This window comes from Brachyhypopomus gauderio, chromosome 17, assembly GCF_052324685.1.
Source record: "Brachyhypopomus gauderio isolate BG-103 chromosome 17, BGAUD_0.2, whole genome shotgun sequence".
In the NCBI taxonomy this organism is placed as follows: domain Eukaryota; kingdom Metazoa; phylum Chordata; class Actinopteri; order Gymnotiformes; family Hypopomidae; genus Brachyhypopomus; species Brachyhypopomus gauderio.
This window is the reverse complement of record NC_135227.1, coordinates 9,635,787-9,654,470: the sequence shown is the minus strand read 5'-3', so window position 1 is coordinate 9,654,470 and position 18,684 is coordinate 9,635,787. Positions and strand designations below refer to the sequence as shown.

The 18,684-nt window shown below is 45.0% G+C and overlaps 2 protein-coding genes across 4 annotated transcripts; both read right to left on the bottom strand.

Moving 5' to 3' along the window:
• Window positions 1–241: 241 nt before the first annotated feature.
• cfl2 (cofilin 2 (muscle)) lies at window positions 242–4,677 on the bottom strand. The gene is made up of 4 exons (XM_076977632.1): window positions 4,528–4,677; window positions 3,033–3,340; window positions 2,833–2,909; window positions 242–2,617 (listed from the first exon to the last, which is right to left on the bottom strand). The coding sequence occupies exons 1-4, from the start codon at window positions 4,528–4,530 to the stop codon at window positions 2,505–2,507; spliced, it is 501 nt and encodes a 166-aa protein (XP_076833747.1). The 5' UTR covers window positions 4,531–4,677; the 3' UTR covers window positions 242–2,504.
• Window positions 4,678–5,077: 400 nt separating this feature from the next.
• baz1a (bromodomain adjacent to zinc finger domain, 1A) lies at window positions 5,078–18,369 on the bottom strand. 3 transcript variants are annotated; one of them, XM_076978009.1, is made up of 28 exons: window positions 18,099–18,369; window positions 17,605–17,773; window positions 16,253–16,531; window positions 14,703–14,861; window positions 14,513–14,611; window positions 14,227–14,314; window positions 13,988–14,122; window positions 13,606–13,693; window positions 13,303–13,469; window positions 13,076–13,171; window positions 12,838–12,976; window positions 12,541–12,687; window positions 12,113–12,208; window positions 11,685–11,909; window positions 11,156–11,321; window positions 10,843–10,959; window positions 10,658–10,755; window positions 9,642–10,181; window positions 9,253–9,416; window positions 8,996–9,138; window positions 8,311–8,459; window positions 7,984–8,064; window positions 7,650–7,897; window positions 7,360–7,565; window positions 6,910–7,262; window positions 6,534–6,709; window positions 6,173–6,260; window positions 5,078–6,006 (listed from the first exon to the last, which is right to left on the bottom strand). In XM_076978009.1, exons 2-28 carry the CDS (start codon window positions 17,715–17,717, stop codon window positions 5,834–5,836), a joined length of 4,533 nt encoding a protein of 1,510 aa, XP_076834124.1. In that variant the 5' UTR covers window positions 17,718–17,773; window positions 18,099–18,369; the 3' UTR covers window positions 5,078–5,833. The 3 variants fall into 3 exon arrangements, with proteins under 3 accessions (XP_076834124.1, XP_076834123.1, XP_076834125.1); XM_076978008.1 differs by having other exon boundaries at window positions 17,605–17,768; window positions 18,099–18,368; XM_076978010.1 differs by having other exon boundaries at window positions 6,534–6,706; window positions 17,605–18,365.
• Between the last annotated feature and the right edge of the window lie 315 nt (window positions 18,370–18,684).

The following is an 18,684-nucleotide window of genomic DNA, read 5'->3' as shown; positions in this document are numbered from 1 at the left end:
ATACCCTTTCACAGCACACAGAGAGCAACAAGAGGTCACTGGGTTATTTTCAGCTGCTTGTCCAGACCCAGAGATTCAGAGCTAACATAAAAGTGCCTTTGTTCCAGGCAATAGTGTGAACAAAGCATCTGACAAACCGACTTGGTTTCAAATGTTTATATGCCGCACACACTGGCAGCTGCGCCTCTGCCTCCCAACAAGTCTCAATAACACAACACAGAAGTGCACAGCAGTGCACAAGTAGCTTTTTAGATCTTTATTGAAAGCATAATCTTATGTTACCCTAATGTTAATGAATTTTAAATAAATAACATGGTTTTCCCCCCCTTTGGTCTCCTTTGCTGCCCAGATTGCCTCCAATAGGGGATGGATAACACTACTGTTATTTCTGCATGAAACAAAAACACAGACACTAACTACAAAAGACCTTCATGGACTAACATTAAACAGCCATTGTATTCATTTAATTTTCTTCAAATGAAAGTAAAAGATTAGCTGTAAGCAATAAACAAAGTGCTTATGATGTATTTTTGTGATGTATTAGTGTTGTATGAAGCTGCATTTCACTTCAGCCCTTCGGACTGTTGTCGGTGTCCGAGGTCTGAGCACTGAAGCCAGGTTCATTCCCACAACCAGAAAGGTTGATCTTGATGATTATAGACACCAGTACAGTCTTGTGGTCATAGTCTTATAAACTGTATAGACTGAACATCTTTGTCTCTTGAAGGATAGTATATATTTGTTAATGTTTTGAGAGACGTCACTCTTCATGAAGCACGTTATTTTGAAGGTTTTATAGTTGTAACACGTCTGTAAGCCTGGGGGTTCAGGTAAAAAGACAGACACATTCCCTTTAAATGCGTGGCTTCAATTACTTCCCACGTTCCCTGGTGTGAAAAGGGCTGTTTGGAACCGCCACCCCAGACGCTTGGCGTGGCTCCTCTTTCGCAGCTCTTTGGACATGTTCAGTTTTGCCATCTGTGGACAACGATGACAGGACACAAAAGCATGTTGTCCATAAATAGCGCTGAGCAGCAGAGGACTGCTCACTGCCGGCAGATCAGATTCCCCAGTGGGAGAAGCAGCCCCTGGCCCAGAGCCTGGCTCCTCTGCAGGACACACACACACACCACTCGCACAGAAACGCTTTGACCATGCAAAACGCAGCCAATGGTCCTGCAAAGCTTTCAAAATGTCAGGAAAGACACCGAGAGATGGATGTAGATCAGAGTACAAAACAAACCGACAACAAACAAAACTAAAACAAAAACAACATAGAACTGAACATGCTTTGTTCATATCTATCCAAAACTATTACAGAGGTGGTTGGGGCTTTGTAGTCAACTACATAGTTATATATCGCATTAGCAAAATATATTATATATTTATATTTAAACAACTGCATTTCACTGGCTGATGCTAACTTACTGAAACAGCTGAAGAAAACTGTACAAAGTGCTATAGATAAACAAAATAGTACATATAGTATATCCTGTAGGTTTGATGTTTACAGAGTTCAGCAGGTGAACGTTAGATTAGGATGGAGCACAGACTGGGTAACTCTGAAGGAGAAAGGGCATTAACAAGCCTGAATGTAGCCCCTCCATGGAGAGCAGGACCATGAAACGGTGCCAAATGAGACAAGGCCAAGTTGTATGCCACAAAGATTTATTGCGAAGTGGCAACTTGATCAATCTCCCGAGAAAAAAAAATGTTCCATTTAAGGCTACAAATGCAGATATTGCCATCTTTACATATACTTGCATTCTTTTTTTAGTGTTAAAAAAAGAAAACAATAACGGAGCAGCACCCCCTTCTGCTTATTCAGTCCTGTACTGTACATCCAAATAAACGCAAACCTCCAACAGAACAGGTAATACTGGTCTGTCGTTGTCCATATGCATTACAGGAATGAAAACTGTGGAACTTCAATCCTGTGACAAACACAGGAATTCCATAATCCCTTTGTCAGTTTTATCTCAATCTGTAGTGTACAAACAAAAGTGCTTTTAAATCTGCATAGTATTAAATATGTGTTTGCCATGTTTAAGAAGCCAGATTAGGTAGAACAGTTCAAATAAATACCTCAAAACTTTGAGTGCAAAGTGCTTGCTATTGGTTAATGCATCCCTCTGAAGCATTACCACAAAGCATTCTCACATCTGTTAAGATAGAATAAAACATCTTGGTAATAAATCTGTGAACATATAAGATAAACTCTGAACATCTTATGCTTGTGCAGGGAGGACTGATAACTTATTACAATATTGATGGTTTCTGTTTGGCAAAACACTCTAGGAGAGAACTTTCCTTGGGACATACAAAATCTACAAGGAAAAAAAATGTCAGCTGGCAATACACTGGTATACTTTTTGTTGATGTTAGCGACATTTCCTTCATATGAAAAAAAAAGAAAAAAAAATCTAAAACTATTCCTTCGGAGTCAAAAGATACAGCTGCTAAGATAGAAAGCATGTGGAATCCAGATGGCACATCTTTACTGTTTACAATGGCCGCCCTTCCAGAGACACAACCACATTACCCCCCAGCTTCTCTGCCAGGGTGGAACGGTCCTGGATGTCATCTAAGCCATTGACTTGCCATTCATGTTTGATACCTAAAAGCAGAGCCACATGTAGAATGAGAATATTAAACGTCTTAGCCTACCCAAAACCATATGAATTGTAATAAAAAAATAATCAACAAAAAATATTCATGTTCATACGGAACCAAACCTTTAGACAAAAGGGTACAAAATACAACTAAAGCATAGCAATACTGACTTCCGGATTTTATTTTTTGATATACAATAAAGTACTGGAGAGGACTTACCTGTAAACTTCTTTTTAATGGCATCTTTAGAGCTAGCGTATATCATCTTGCTTTTTAATGGTGCTCCTTCAGGTGCCCTGCATAGACACCATAAATACCATAAATATACTGCCTCCATATACAACAGGAAACCCACTAGCTTGACATTCACCCTAATGTCAAATTGGTATAGTGTAAAGCTTTATAATAAGGCCACATACCAAAATATAAATACCAAGTCTTCTTTTTTGGATTCTTTTGTTTCATAGGTGGCATCGTACAAGCCATATCTGCAGTCATCCAGAGGTAGGAGCTTTACAAAGCAGGCGTAGGGGTCATCAACAGTTTCTCCAATATCACCAACCAGGATTTGCTTGCCCTCCTCTACAATAATCTTCTTCTTGTCTTCACTGAGGCAGAACAGCACAGCCTTTTTGCGCTTTTTTACCTCATCCGAAGTCGAGGACTTTCGCACCTTCATGTCGTTGAATACTTTGATGACTTCATCATTAACAGTGACTCCTGAAGCCTGAAGGGGGTGTAAAATTGAGTCTCAGTTAAAACAACTCAAATTAAGACTCAATAGTCCATCGAAGATAGGGGAAAAAAAACAAAATACAATCTATATTTCATCCCATGTTTCCTTTGAATGACACTTGGGTAAAAATCTATTCTTCAGAATGTAAAGTTAGCAACACAAACAGAGACTCTTTGGATGGGCCAATGTTGCAGTGATTACAGGTAAGCAGATAAATGAATCAAAGTGCATTCTGTCATATCGGTGGACACACCAGAATCAGAGCCGGGGCCCACTGCTCCCTGGTGTTGTGATAACTAGCTGACCCTGCTCATGGTACTGTACGCTGGGCAATTTTAGTATGGAGAAGGCGCAGAGTCATTCCGATCACACCGGACACCGCCTGGAAGTCACTTAAGTGAGGCAGACCGTACTTTTCGCAACGAGCGATATTCATATTGCTTGACAGGTCATTAGGGTCGGTATGTACATCCAGATGGATCTGTCAGTATGGCACAAGCTCTTTAACCGCTACGATGAGCTCGCCGTCGATCCTGGTGAAACTCCGCATACCGCCCCTCACAGAACCGTGACCGCAGGAGTGTCGGACACGAACACCCACCTTCATAACGTTAGCTATCTGGCTAAGCTGGCTGGGTTTACTGGCTTTAAACGCGTTAAAGGAATGTTAGGGGAGAAACTCAGATTTGACAGTAAGTGTCAGTGTGGTCAGCAGCACAGGCTAAACGCTGGGTGGCCCCACACAGCCCGTGTGATAGTGAGCGTACACGGACAGGAGGGCTAGCTGGGAGCGCTTAACGTGATTACCGTTAGAAACCAGCGGCTAAAATTAGGCTAAAATGGCCGCCTAGCGTTCAAGGCCCTGGCCACGGCTATTCCAAACTGGAACTGATTTAATTAGATATTGGCAAAATAAATACGACTGTGCCATTTTTAATCTAATACCGCCACCGACAATCCACGGAAATGTGAGGTTGTTAGCTGGCTAGCTAGCCGGGTATTAACACAACCGGCGCCCCGTTAAGTTACATTACAGTTGAGTGACTGGCTTAAAGAGTTGCAGACAAAAGTTAAATTGCTCACTTCAGAGGTGTTAAAATAACGTTCTGATTATTATTACCGAGTAGGATTGAACAAATAAAAAAATCCGTTATGTATGGTAAAGAGTGACGACTCACCATGTTTTCCAATGGTAGTTAGTGATTGAATGTTAATATTTTCGTGGTACTTCTATGAGGGAATGTGAACAGCCGACCGTTGGGAGAGCGAGAGAAAGAGAGGGGGAGGGTGGGAGGCGCGTGGCAGCCACTGCGCATGCGCAATGACGGGCTCTGCAGTACAACTGTGCGCGCGAGCGTGCGCCACCACGTCTGTAATAAATGTCAACGCTTAAGTAATCAAACCGTGTGGTGTGCACAGATAGCATAATGCAATCTGCAATAATAATAATCAAGGAAAAAGCTTATAAACGTCCAGCCGTTGGTTTAAAATAAAACTTGGACGTTCTATGCCGTCAGCTACAGAACATGTATAAATGCGACCGCCCAAATGTAAAATGCACATTAAACATTGAAATTGCTATGCAGATGAGTTTGTTGAATGATTAGGAGTCGGCTACATTAAAAAAAAATCTAAGACGGTCAATATTTAACAAGGCATGATCCCATTTCATTCGTAGGCGTGTCCAAACTGGTACTCTACGGTTGCATATAAGAACACAACCAAATCTTAACAAAGGCAATTTATTTATTTCTGTAGGAAAATTTACACTGGAAAAAACTGTTTAACAAGCTGGAAACCATGTTTCTACTGTTTGGAGAGAACTGCTGGTAAAAACAGAAAAAGGAACAGTATACACGGACCATAAAACAATGAAACCTTCATAAATAACGCATGTTGACAAAGTTCCAAATTATATCTGAAACTGGAATAAATAACCAAAGAGTCACCTGGAAAAGCATTAAAAGAAAAAAAGGAGTGGATTTTGGTTCCTATGTAGTGTTTGAACAAGCTACAGGGACCAGACAAAAAGTTAATTTTACTATTCACAACACAACAGATATGCTATTTGTTCATTTGAGTTCCAAAACTTCATTTATCAACGCATGAGAAATTGATATGAAAAATCTATACAAACAGTAGTCTAGAAATGCAGTCAAAATATAAAATACAAAATGCACCATCTAGAGAATATTTTCAAAAACAATGTTTTTTTTGTCCTGAGTCAATGTGAATGGAAAGGACTTAAAAAAAAGAAAAAGAAAAAAAAAAAACCTCAGTGCAAATATATTTCACAGCACAGATTTCTCCTGCATCAAAAAAGAAAAACCCACAAACAAAACAAAGGAAACCACATGGTTTTTGCGACAACTGTATTTGCATCTTATATGAATGATCAATAAACGGTGTCCCTTAATTATCTAAAGACGATCGTGAGATAGGAGTGCTGGTTTTGATCCTGGGTCATTTCAGTGGGATGCCAGTTCACATCCTGGGCCGTTTCTGGGGAGAGGTCATGCGCTCAGTTAGGCCGAGCTTCTGCAGCTCTGAGTGGAAGAAGGCCTGAAGACGGACGCCTGCCTTGGCCTCGTTGGTGGTGCGAGGGTTGTACTCTAGACAGTTGGAGAACATCAGCTCCACATCCTGGATGTACTCCGCTGGAAGAGGAGAGAAGGGCAGACATGAGAACTGATGGTGTGGGGCCTGGACTGCACCTGTGCCAGCCGTAGAGGTGAGCACCCCCCTGTTGTTTTGGGTGGGGTATTCAGAGTGCCATCCTGTAGTGAGGGAGTATATTCTTAGAATCCAAATCAGATAACTTACATGCAGTTTGGTATTCACAGTTGTTGACCTTTTCCCGGATTGTGCTCAAAGCAATTGGCCTTTTGATGATGTCATAGTAATCAGGTACCTGTAGATACAACAAAGATCAGGGTACAATAAATAATTTTAAAAAACTAAAAACAAAATGTTAAACAAGACCAACACATGGTAGTGAAAGAAAAGAAGTTATCTGCATGATTATTTCTTGTTTGGATGTCCAGATATCTTTTAACTACAAATATTTCCTGGCAGGTGAAATGATAAAATGCTCAAGATAAAGTGCAATAAATAAGGAGTAAATAGTAATCACAGAGTAAATAAGTGAGATTTGTGGAGTGAGGTCATCTGGTGTGCACTGTACCTGAGTCCGGGACACCAGTTTCATAAAAGGCCAGCTGTCCTCGTGTCTGACCAGGTCCACAGTGAGCTGTTCACAGGCAGACAGCTCGTGCACGCCGAGATTTCTCCCAGAGCTGCGGCGACTGGAGGTGGAGCTGCCTGGGGCCAAGACCAGCTTGGCTTTAGGGGAGACCTCTACTGGTCAAACACACAAACAGCAGAACGGTTGGGGGAGGTCACATCAATTACTGCAATCTGGACTATGAACATAACATATGTTTAAATATCAAGGCATTTGTCCTGGCAACAACCTACGCAACAGTGCACACAAAAATATTCCAGTTGTTCCTAATGACTTAATGGTTGATTCTTTTTTCTCGTTTGCTAGCAAAAGGTACCTGAGTAGGGTCTCTTCCTGCTGCTGGTCTGTGCTGCTGCGGGGCTAGCCTGAGTGCTCCCTTTACTCCCTTTAGCAGAGCTGACGCTGCTCACAACCTCCAGGCTGAGGCGGGTGCTGGAGCGCCTGCCGGGCCGTGGAGAGGCCCTGCCATTGGACGCCGGGGTGGTCTTCTTCCCTGAGCTTCTGGGGCCTTTACCTGCAGAGGGACCCTGTTTGGGCAGGCACTGTTTGGGCGTGCTCTGCTGGCTGCGAGGAGTCGAAGGATTCGATTCGGCTTGTTTGTATTTGCCGCTCGACCGAGCACCTCTGGTGCTCTGAAGGGGAACTTTCACAGGAGTCTTCTTTGTGACACTGTGAACATGGTGGAAAGCAAAAGGGCATAGAATGTCCTTTGTAGCAGAGTGTACGAATGAATGTAAATAAAATCAATGCTCAGCAATTAACCAACCTTTGTTTCTCTTCCACTTCTGATTCCTCATCCTCAGACTCCTCCGCTTCCTCCTCAGACTCTTCCTCTTCCTCCTCAGATGCCTCCTCCCCAGACTCCTCCATCTCCTCCTCAGAGTCGACAGAAGACCGTTGGCGGGAGTTTATGCGGTGAGAGCGCTGCTTGGGCCGGCACTCCGGACAGTACCAGTCTTCAGTGGGAACGACCTAGACAACGAAGCACACAGCCGTTAACTCTCCTGATCTCGCCGGGCTGGATGGACAAAGTACTGTGGCGGGGGGGGATTTTACCTTGAGTTTCGGCCGCACGCAGAAGATGTGGTGGCCCCGCTGACAGCCGTCGCACAGCAGCATGTTCTCGCCGTCACCCTTCTTACGGCACACCTTACAGCGAGCGTTGAGGATGGACTTGGCCCAGAGGACGCTGCGCTCCAGGGTGGACAGGTGCAGGAACAGCTGGGAGAGGCTGGAGCAGGCCAGCAGGGACTCCCTCCAGCGATCCAGCACCGTCCGCGCCTGCCGCCCACACTCGCTGCCATCTGCAGACGGGAGCACACGCACGCGTCAGTCACGGCACTTTACAGTCACGGCATCTTACAGTCCACCATTGTAAATAGTAACACACCATCCTTCTCACTGGACTGGTCTTCGTCTCTCTTCTTGTCTTTTTTCTTTGTTTTTGGGTCTTTTTTGCTGTCCTCATCACCTAAAATAAGAAATTCAGCATTTCCATTTAGGGCATTTAACAGACGCTCTTATCCAGAGTGACTTACAAAGTGCTTTGCCATCTGATCACAGAATGCATCCTAGATAGTAGCGTAGATACGCCAGAATTCAAGATACCCTTGAACCAGACTACTACTAAAAGTACAAGAATTGTTACAATTGTTACCCAGACAACCCCGTCCATCAAAGCAGAAGCGGCCAGTGGCGTGGTGTAGGTGGGGCTTACCGAGCGGGGCTTTGAGGAACCTGCGCTCGATGCCCTGCTCTATCTGAGAGAGGGCGTGGGCGAGGTAGTGCACGGTGGTGTTGACGGGCTGCGGCGTGCTGGTGCTCGTGGACGCCGCACTCTGGCCCTCACTCTTCAGCTCCTGCAGCCTTGGGAATCAAGAAAAGGGACACAGCAAGTCAGAGGGAGTAGAACACGGGAAACCCCGACTGCGTGCGTTGCGCCGGACACCGCCGTAGTCAAGACACAGCAAAAGAAGGAAGGGGAAACGGATATGATCGAGAGGAAATGACCGTAGACGGTGTACTTTGGTCACAGATATGCTAGGTCTGCATCTCCAGGCACCTGGAATATGTTCTTCCTAATGGCACTGACCTACCACTGCTGTGGCCTCTTTTCCACTACAGAATGAACACAGTGTAAGCATTTCCCCATGGACGGCATGCTTACCAAGTCTGCTCTGCCATGGTACATACCTTTGAGGTTCTAAAGTACCACTTACCATTCGGAGTAGGCGACGTAATATGGAGGTCTAGATTACATTTAGCATTATAGAGTGCTATGCCACATTACCGTTACATTACAAGGTTCCAGTGCATTGTTGTACATTTAAGGTACATTGAGGGTTGCAGGGTTCTGACACATTTCTCACAACAGTGAGGGGAATACGCCACAGCACATTTACCTGTCCTTGACTCTGATGGGGCTCTCGTCTATCTCCATGGCCTCCTCCTCACCGTTGAGGTCTCCATTCTGCTTGGCCTCAGGAATCAGTAGCTCGTAAGTGCAGTTCTCCAGCGCCGCCCTCCAGGTGCTCCTCTCCATCACCTGGCCATTCGTGCAGAGAGCAGAGGACCCCACCGTTTACTCCAACACCGACAGGAACGGCTCTCGGATGACAAACCGCCATCATGACTACAGCCAGGCAGCAGGTCAGCGTACCTTCACCGCGCCCAAAGTTCCCTGATAGATGCGGTCCTCAATGTCCAGGAGCAGATCTTTCAGACGCATCTCCATGTGCTTCTCAGCAGGCACGGTGGTTTCTGGGGCAGTGGGACCATTCTTAGACTTCACAGTGCTGCCTTTGGTCTCTGACGGTGCTTTATCTGAAACCCATTTCACAGCCATTATTGAATGAGAGGGCAGTGGGTATTAACCTGTACCTTATTTTATCTGGTGTCCTATACTGAGACAAATATTTCATTATCACCCCAAAACTACAACGGGTGGCCACCATTAATTAGTAATTTCCTGTCATTGGAAGTGGTAGAACTGGATACCAAATCTCTAGTTAATGAACGTAAGCAGCAGCTGGGGCGGTTCCAGCGTACCCGAGTGGTTGTAGCGTTCAGCAGCACAGCCGCTGAGCAGCTGCGTCACCCTCCGCTTGTCCTGCTGCAGGGCGTCCTTGAGGACACTCTCCCGCCGGCCCCGAGGGTTCAGCGCCTCCATCAGCTGGTCCAGCTCGGCCGGCGTACTGAAGAAGGCCCAGCGGTTGGGCCGCTTCACCGGGGGCGAGGCGCTCGGGTGCAGCTCGGGCTCGTCCGCCACCTCCCCGCTCTTCTCTGGACTCTGGAGTGAGTTCTCCTCCGCCTCGGGCCCGGCGGCGGGCCGCGGCTCCAGCATGTCCTCGGTGAGCCCGAAGAAGTCGTCCTCCACGAAGAGGGCGCGGGCGGAGGGGAAGATCCAGTAGCGGCGGTAGAAGCGGTCGCGGCCCAGCGGCAGGATGTAGGTGCAGGCCGCCGCCTTGTGGATGCGCTCCTGAAGCTCCTTCTCCTTCAGCTCCTGGAGCTGGATCTCCTCTGGGCTCAGACCCTCCTTCACCTCCTCCTCACCCACCACTGCCTTCTCCTTTGGACTGCCGCCTTTAGCTAGAGAGTCAAACACCAGAGACGTTTCTCTTCAACCTGAACCCTAATGCTTTGATTATACACAGTTTATGCTTAATGGACAGAGTGAATGTTACTACTGTTTTTCATGCAAAGTGGTACTAATCCACACGATCCACTTTTACTAAGGAAGCACGTGAACAGAGCAAAACTACAGGGAGGGGACAAATGTTTTAATTTTGCAGCTATCCAAGGAAATTATTTATAGGCTTCAGTCTAGCCCTAATTGTGCACAGAACTACTCTAGAAAAGCACTGCATACCAATGTGACCAGAATTAGACACAAAGACCAAACATTTGAGTAGCCTTGACGGAATAAGGAAATGAAATATCACAAAGGTGACATTTGAGAAGAGGAAATAAACAAAACAAACAAACAAAAAAAACTCCCAATAACCCCCAATCACCAGCAGAGGTGGTCAATATTGCATATGTGAACCTTCTTAAAGGGCCAGTACCTAGCTTAGATTTGCCGGGCTGTACATGCTCCCCTTCGTCTTCTGCCTGCTGGTCATTTTGACCCTCCTGACTTTCTGTACTGGTGTCCATCTCCTCTCTGCAAAACAAGCGCATCCGAGTGCTCAGGAGTGTGAAGTTCTTGACTAAGCGGTTCAGTTGTGCGGTGACTCCACCGTGGTCTTACCCTGCTGTATGAATGCCAGTCCTATTTATTCCTTCCTCCTCTCTGAGTTTTTCAAGTTTTTCTTTGAGTTTCAGTTCCTGTTCTCTAAGCTTCTTAGCTTCCTTTCTTTTACGAACTCTGGCAGCAGGAGAAAAATGAGTGGTCATCTTTCATAACACACACCCACACAAATAAATGCACCATACAACCCTTTTCACTGCCACTACTATCCCAGCGGGGCTGTTCAGCAGAGAGTAGTGTGTTGACAGACTCTCCATGCTCTCTATCGAGCTATTCAACCTGTTCAGGTGTGTGTGTGTGTGTGTGTGTGTACCTGCTGGCAGCCTCCTCCCGCTCCCTGCGGTGTCGTTCAGCTCTGAGCTCACGGAGTTCCATTCTGGCCGCTCTGTGATCGTCTGCGCTGTCCTCGATGAAGTCTCGTGTGGAGACGAGCGTGAGCAGCTTCCCACACAGAGCGTGCAGAATCTTCAGCTTCTCCCCTGTCACAGAACACGGACACGTCCGCTACAAGATCACAGGCACATTCACTACCAGCCACGCACTGCAGACTGGCCACCCAGATTACAAACCCCTCGAGTGACCGTTCTAACGGCAGATGCCCAGAAAAACACTGCTGGTACAGCTCCAACTGCTATGGACAGACTCACTGCACAACCACAACATGCTGGTAAGGGCCGACACTGGTCCCCAGATTCTGCCCATTTCTATCCAACATGCTGGGTGGCACAATATCTCCTGACCAAGAGAGAGATGTTCCATACGCCGACATTACTGCCCCTCTCAGAAGAACTGGGCTGCATCTGTACACCGCAGTGCATTATGCCCACGCGCGAGGAACCTACCAGGCTGGAGATCATAAACCGAGGTGCAGGAGAGCTTCTTGAGCAAGCTGGGGTGTGAGAGGCGGAGCTCCACGCAGGAGTCGTCCGTCGAACAGAAGCCTCCCTGCTTCTGATAGCGGAACTTGGCATTGGTGGAGCTGCACTCGGCCCCCGAGGCCAGGATGTGCAGACGCAGGATCTCGGTTAGAGTGCAGCTGTCCAGGTCCAGCTGCTTCAGACTGCAGCCTGGGGACGGGGACAGAGACACGCGTCAGGATCCAGCCCTGCAAACGCCCACTTCAAAAACAGACTTTTTGTTTTTTGATAAATAATATCATTTGACTCCGTCTGGAGGCACGAGGAAGAGCAGCACGCGCGTCTTCAGGAGCTGCTGTGCGCACACACACACACACACACACACGCAGAGATACACACACACGTAGCCTCACCTTGATGGAGCTGTGGCCAGGCAGCAGCCAGAGAGGCCACAGCAGAGATGGCCGACTGTGTAGGGTCCGCATCCTCATCTAGAGCCTCACTCAGATCTAACACACACACACGGTCATCACTGTCTCTGACTTTTTACATAAAGCAACTTTTGCATAAAGTGCAAGCACACAAATACACTGTATACTAATAACACAGGTGAGTAGATACAGAAACGTGTGGATGATGGGGTGGCTGGATTACTGACACACACTACTCAGTGACAGACGCTTGGTGTCCCAGTACAGCTAAATACATGTGCTGTAGGACCCCATGTGCTCATCAAACCATCTGAGACTGTTGTGTTTTGAAAGGCCAACATATTGGTGATTACATTTAAAAGAACCTAAGAAGCCCAAAGCTCGTTTCAGGGAAGGCGTAGAATTCTGACCTTTGGTGTCGGCCTCTGCCATCTGCTCCCGGGCCACCTCTTCCTGCTCCTCCGCCTGTGCCTGGAAAATGGCGGACAGGAAGAAGAAGAGGAGCTCACACAGAGGTCCCTCTGGGTCGCAGCCTACCAGCGCCTCCTCCAGGACCTCTGTCAACATGAACAAAAAACAAGACATCCAGTCACCACTGCAGGGAGAAATCTGCAGCCTACAGGCACTAGTCACTGCCAGCTAGGCGCTGAACTCTTCAGCCAACGTCACCGCGCGCACACACGGACAGGGCGACATGTTGCTGGCACCTAGAGTGATGCCATCAGGGAACTCGTCCTTCAGGTCAAAGAGCTCTCCGAAAGCCTTCAGGAACTCCAGCACCATCAGGGCATCTCCAAACAGCTCTGGAGGCAAACGAGTCTTCACTGGCAGCGGCTGCGGTAGCTCCTACACACACACACACACACACACACACACCTTTTACTCCCTGCCAGACACAGGCAGAGTGACATGTGGCAACTTGTGAAGAAGAGAACACACTCCTACCTTCAGGTCATCACACTCCATGTCCTCGCGAGGTTTACTCCATAACTTCAAACGTTCAGCATACTTTTTCTTCTCCTCCTTCAGCTTTTCTCGCTCCTTAATATAAAATAATACAAACATACAAAAGCCAGTAATCACTTAATCACAGAATAACACTTAGGAACATATACGAGTACAATAAATACAACACATTCCTGAATCCATTACCTTTTTTTTTTTTTACTTACTCTTTCTTTCTCCACTTTCATTCGCTCCTTCTCCTCCTTGCGTTTCTGTTTCTCCTCTTCCAGCAGTCTCCTCAGCTCCTCCTTCCGCCTTTCTCTGTCCTCACGCTCCTTTTTCTTGGCTTCCAGCAAGTCTTCCCTCTCTCTCTTTAATTTTGCTTTTTCATGTACTGAATGAAGACCACGACAATATTCATGACTCATCTCTACAGGCTATGCTACACCAAGGTTGTGATAACCCAGTATGTAATTTTGATGTTAAATCTAAATTTTAAGTGACTATGGATGACATTATTAAAGGCTTACACATGACTAGCATTTCTTCTTTTTGTTGCAATAGTCTTAACTTCTCTTCAGAAGCTTGGAGGACACTTGCTTCATCACCATTATTCATCTGACAGAAAAAGAATGCAACTTCCATTTAGGATACACACAATAAATTAATAACCAATAACCACATTTCTAAAATACAAATAAACAAAAAGTTTTTGCTACATATTTTTATAATCAAGATGAAACTACACTCCATATTAGAGCCCTCTTGTGGTTGATAACTGGCATGACTGCTCTAAGAAGGTAACAATTCCAGTGTGGCACGACCCCCAGACACAGCCTCGTGCTGAGACCTTACAGCCTCGTGCTGAGACCTTAAATGACACTTGCAGGACTGAACTACAGGTCCACCCACCGCCCGCGGAGATGCTGCACTGTGGTGACGACCTTTGCCTTTTCCAGTATGACTGAAGTCAAAAACCGGGGGCTCATCCGGGAAGAAGTTAGAGAAACTTTGCTCCAGCAGCTTATATTTTGCAACTGTTGATGGCTATTAAAAAACAAACAAATAAAAACCAAACAAATAACTTAACACCGTTCATAACAGTAATCGAATAAAAAGAACATACAAAGCAGGGGAATGTAGAGGCATACTTTAACTCGGATGGTCCCGTTCATTGGTTCACAGTGTTGTTTAAGGAGCAGCTTCAGTCTGTCTCGAGTAAATATGTTCTTCTTACGACTACAGAGAAGAGCCAATGACAGACGAATTACTGGCAGTTTGTGGCATTAAAAGAGAATCTCATTCAATAGTAAAACGAACATTTGGCTACACAGACCATTTATTTATTTATTTATTTATGGGGGAGGGGGTGTGACGACACAATGACAACAAAAAAGAGAAGTAGTCCTTATGCAAATTAGTTTCATGTAAACTCACGTAATTTGAGAAGCTTTGACGAGTGTGGGTTCACAACCCTCTGGGTACACAGGTTGAACCTTATACTTAAACAAGGAGGGGCTTATAGCCTTGCGCTTCCTGTTTCAACACACAGAGGAGAAGCCCAGCTCAGTAACACACACATCGAACTCACACAGCCATCCTAGAAACTGAACTCCTCAGAACTCACCCAGTGGGGGTTGTTTTGGGGGTCTTGGGTGAAGTGATAATGCATTCATCATCGCTGTCGCTAATGACAATCGAGTCACCCTCCATGTGGTGTTTGACATGCCCATTAACTGCCCCATTAGTATGGGGAGGAATTACCTCCAAGATTTTGCAGTGTTGTCTGTGAACATGGTAAACATAAAAAGTGGCATCAAACACATGACAAACCTGACTACTGAAGAAGACGTGTGACTAAAAAGATTTGATTGCTCATTTCTAGTGACCTGTTTTATTAGATGACTAACAGCTGCATAAACATAACAACCAATGTACATCATCTTTACTGAGAACAAATACAAACACCCCATTGACAGAATAAACTCTCCCAATGCATTTTCCCTCTGCGTGAATGAATTGAACATCATCCTGTTAAAGCCAACCATAAACTTGAATGTCTTCCTAGTCTACACTCTGAAGTGCAGACGCATTTGAACAACAGCTCGACCATCAAATACAGTCCTAGAGTTCCAGTCAGACACACACGACGGGATTTCCTCCCAATGTCCCCAGCGGCCTCCCAAAAGGCTGGGCCAACAGCCTATCGGAATGGCTCTCTTAGCTCCACCCACACAAGTCTATTATCTCTAAATGGCAAGGTCAGCTTAAGACGACTGACTGGGATATGCTCTCAGTAAGAATTAGACAGCTCTCTCTTGTTCCAACAGAGACTTCACTGATACTCATCAAGTCAGAGATAGCCCTCTGATATTAACTATCTCTGCTGGCCAAGAGCAAGCTTACTGTTGCGTGTGTAATTAGAACAGGAATGGGGAGTTTCCACAGCTCTACCATACTGGTTTCTCCCAAGGTTTGACAACAGACACTGTTTAAAGAATTCACAGATTCAGAACTCTAAAAGAGAGGGTTTCTTTTTTGTAGAAAAAAAGCGACAGATCCAACACACCCCCTCATATGAATTCACTTCTGTGCATGTGTCTTCTGTTGAGGCCACAGAACATTCTTATCCGCCTGAATGTTGTTTAGAATTTCTCAAAAAATGTTTCCAGAGCACGATTGCTCTTGGTCTTTTTGGAGCTGTTCAATCTCAACATAAACAAACATTTTCAACTGCTTCTCACACTACATGGACGATCTGTCAAAATCACAATCTTATTACTATTATTGGTTATTACTATTATTACTTATTATTGGTACTTGAACTCCTCAATTATTGTTTAACAGTTATATGGGAATAATTATTACTCACTCCCAAAGGAATCTAAGAACACTGCAAAAACGTAATACAAAACAAAGACAATCGAGCTACAAAGTAGATGCTTAAATCATCACAAAATACGGTACATCGATTCTATTTGTTTTAATTTCCTAACTTCATTACTGCTATAGCAACAACAGGCTAACTGGCTATGCAAACAGATATGCCGTTAATACAATGTCAATTAGTAAATGCCTTTACATTGGATGTGTGTGTGTGTGTGTGTGTGTGTATGCACGTACACACACACACACACACACACACACACACACACACACACACACACACACACACACCTTGCACCAGAGCGACCAACTAAATCCACCATCTCCCCTGGAAAGAAGCGCTCCTTGACAAAGGTGAAGACATCATCACATATCTCATGCAGCCGTGTGCGGTGAGTAAGAGCAGCCAGATGCAGGAGTGGCAGCACCAGGGAAGGAGGGAAGCTCTTGAGGTTCAGTTTGGCTTTCTTCTCACTCTCCAAGGCCTCCTGGTAGGTGAGACCAGGCTTTCCAGTGACTGCACAACTCCACACCAAACTGTTACACAGGATTGTCCTCTCGAAGAATTCCCTGTTGGAAACAGGATGTCACACGTAAATCACTGCTATTAACTCTGAGAAGGTTGCCGTATCAGAACATCTACGTGAACAGGTGAATTTGTATTATATAAAATTGGCTAAGGTTAAAAAAGGTCAGTCATTCATACATGGTCGTAACCCATGGTGGACTATATTTTGATACCACTCTGAGAAAGGCTTGCATATTGCTTGTGTAGGCAAAAAATAAACAATCAAACAAATATCAAACAATTTATGATACATTTATCATACACCAAGGTCATACCATTTACATCCAAACTAAGCATTTATAAGTGTCAATGATGTTCATAGTTTTTAATGTTTTTGTGGTGTGTAGTAATTGCATGCGTTATAATTTATTGATCTCGTTTAGTTCCATCACTTTTCCAAGAGTGAAGGGGCATCCTGCCGTTAAAGGGCTACATCACACATCTTGCTAATGGCCTTCCAACAATACCTGCTACCACGTTTCTAGCTAGTTAGCTAAACATCCCGTGAGTCGCGAGAAGTTGCCGATCCGCACTAATTACGCCCCGCATCCACACAAAACAAGACGGGCGCTCCTAAACTCAGTCGCCTCCGAGGAGGCACGCCTTATACAGGTTTTTACATTTAAAGCTCAACTGTCCATTAAATGTCAAAAAAGGAGAGAAAACTTAAGCCTTCAGTCATTCGTAGCAGTGAAAGCTACTGCGCTAGCCAGCAGCACTCCGCTGTGGCAGGGCCTAAGCGAGTTGAGGATGAGTAACTGGTCTTAGCGGGCTAGGCTAGCGCGGAGTTCAGTTGGACAACTTACACCTGCCCGTTCATCATTAGCACGGGCTTCTAACCAGCAGCCGAAACACACCACACGAACTTCGACACACTGGGAGGAGAAACACACAGTTTAGCCATAAAGTCTGTTAGAATTACTAGTCGACCAGTCGACCACGCGAGGGGGAAAAGAAAGTTTCGACTGTCACTCCTGTCCCACTTCATAACACTTTGATGCCGTTAGCCTGTTAGCCAGCAGCTAACTTAGCTCACATTTTAACAAGTTCAACTGGACTAGAAAGTATCACTCACTCGTAGGTTCTGAAGATTTCGTGTGTTACTTTACAGAGGAAAACTTCTTCGTCGGGTTTTAAGTCGGGCGGAGGTTTCTGTCTCACGAACGGTTTTTTGTGAAGAAGCGGCATCTTTCTTTATCTCGACGTCTTCGCTGTTGATGCGGAGTCGCTGGTAGTGTCCTATACTTTCAAAAAAGGGAGGGAAGGAGAACGTGTGAATCTTTAATTTTGTCGTTACGTTCGATACGTAAAAACTCATTTATGTCGTCATACGAACTATCGAACGCTAACGACGCGTAAACTGTTTTAAAGAAAATCGCCAAACTACGACAACGTTCAAGAGGAAATCCAGCCTTTGTTAATGACACACGGGTCCCAGTCACACTCAGTGACGTTGGATCCAGCCTACAAGAAAATGTGCTTCTCAATGACTTCAGTTGCAATCAACCTCAAAACAAGGGAATTTTTCTGTAGAATAAAGTAATGTCCGCAAAATACGAAAGAAAATACCTTTACTAAGTGTGTAACGCAGAAAAACTACCTGCTCCTGTTAAAAAAAAGAGAAAACTATAGATTTGCCCTATGTACTTCGAGCGTGTTGACGGCAAGTTTTGATCCGCTCTAGTTCAGTTACAGACAAGAACTATGGGTGGAGTTAAAAACAGGATCCTGTAATCCTATAGGTTATTTCTTACGCCACTCGCGTGGCTACGGCCAATGTTCAGGATTGGAAATGAGAATAAGGGATTTCATAACAAAGCTTCAACTATTGTGTAATATTACATGTTAGTGTTAAATTACAATCTTATTAATGTTTTAGTAAACTAGAACAAATGAATACCTGATTTATACAACAAAAACTGACATACCATGCCAAACTGAATTTGTAAAGGAGTCGGGACTCTATGCTCCAGAATATAGTAAGAGTTGAGTAATACTAAGACTTTATTTGAACCTAAGGTTAAGTCATGGTTTAGATTTCAAAATATTAGCATTATGTCTAGACAGATCCTAGGACAATCTTTAGAGATCTCAGAAAGAAAAAAAAAGAAAAAGGAAATGTTATATTTTCAGAAGAGATTTGTTTCACGCCCAT

Coding starts and splice junctions, on each gene's coding strand:
- baz1a (XM_076978009.1), bottom strand. CDS start 17,717: ATGCCGCTTCTTCACAAAAAACCGTTCGTGAGACAGAAACCTCCGCCC. Junction 11,322..11,684: donor GGTTTATGATCTCCAGCCTG/GTAGGTTCCTCG, acceptor GTTCTGTGACAG/GGGAGAAGCTGAAGATTCTG. Junction 7,898..7,983: donor CCAGTCCAGTGAGAAGGATG/GTGTGTTACTAT, acceptor TCCCGTCTGCAG/ATGGCAGCGAGTGTGGGCGG.
- cfl2 (XM_076977632.1), bottom strand. Junction 2,910..3,032: donor GACTTGGTATTTATATTTTG/GTATGTGGCCTT, acceptor GTGTCTATGCAG/GGCACCTGAAGGAGCACCAT. Junction 2,618..2,832: donor CATTAAAAAGAAGTTTACAG/GTAAGTCCTCTC, acceptor CTCTGCTTTTAG/GTATCAAACATGAATGGCAA.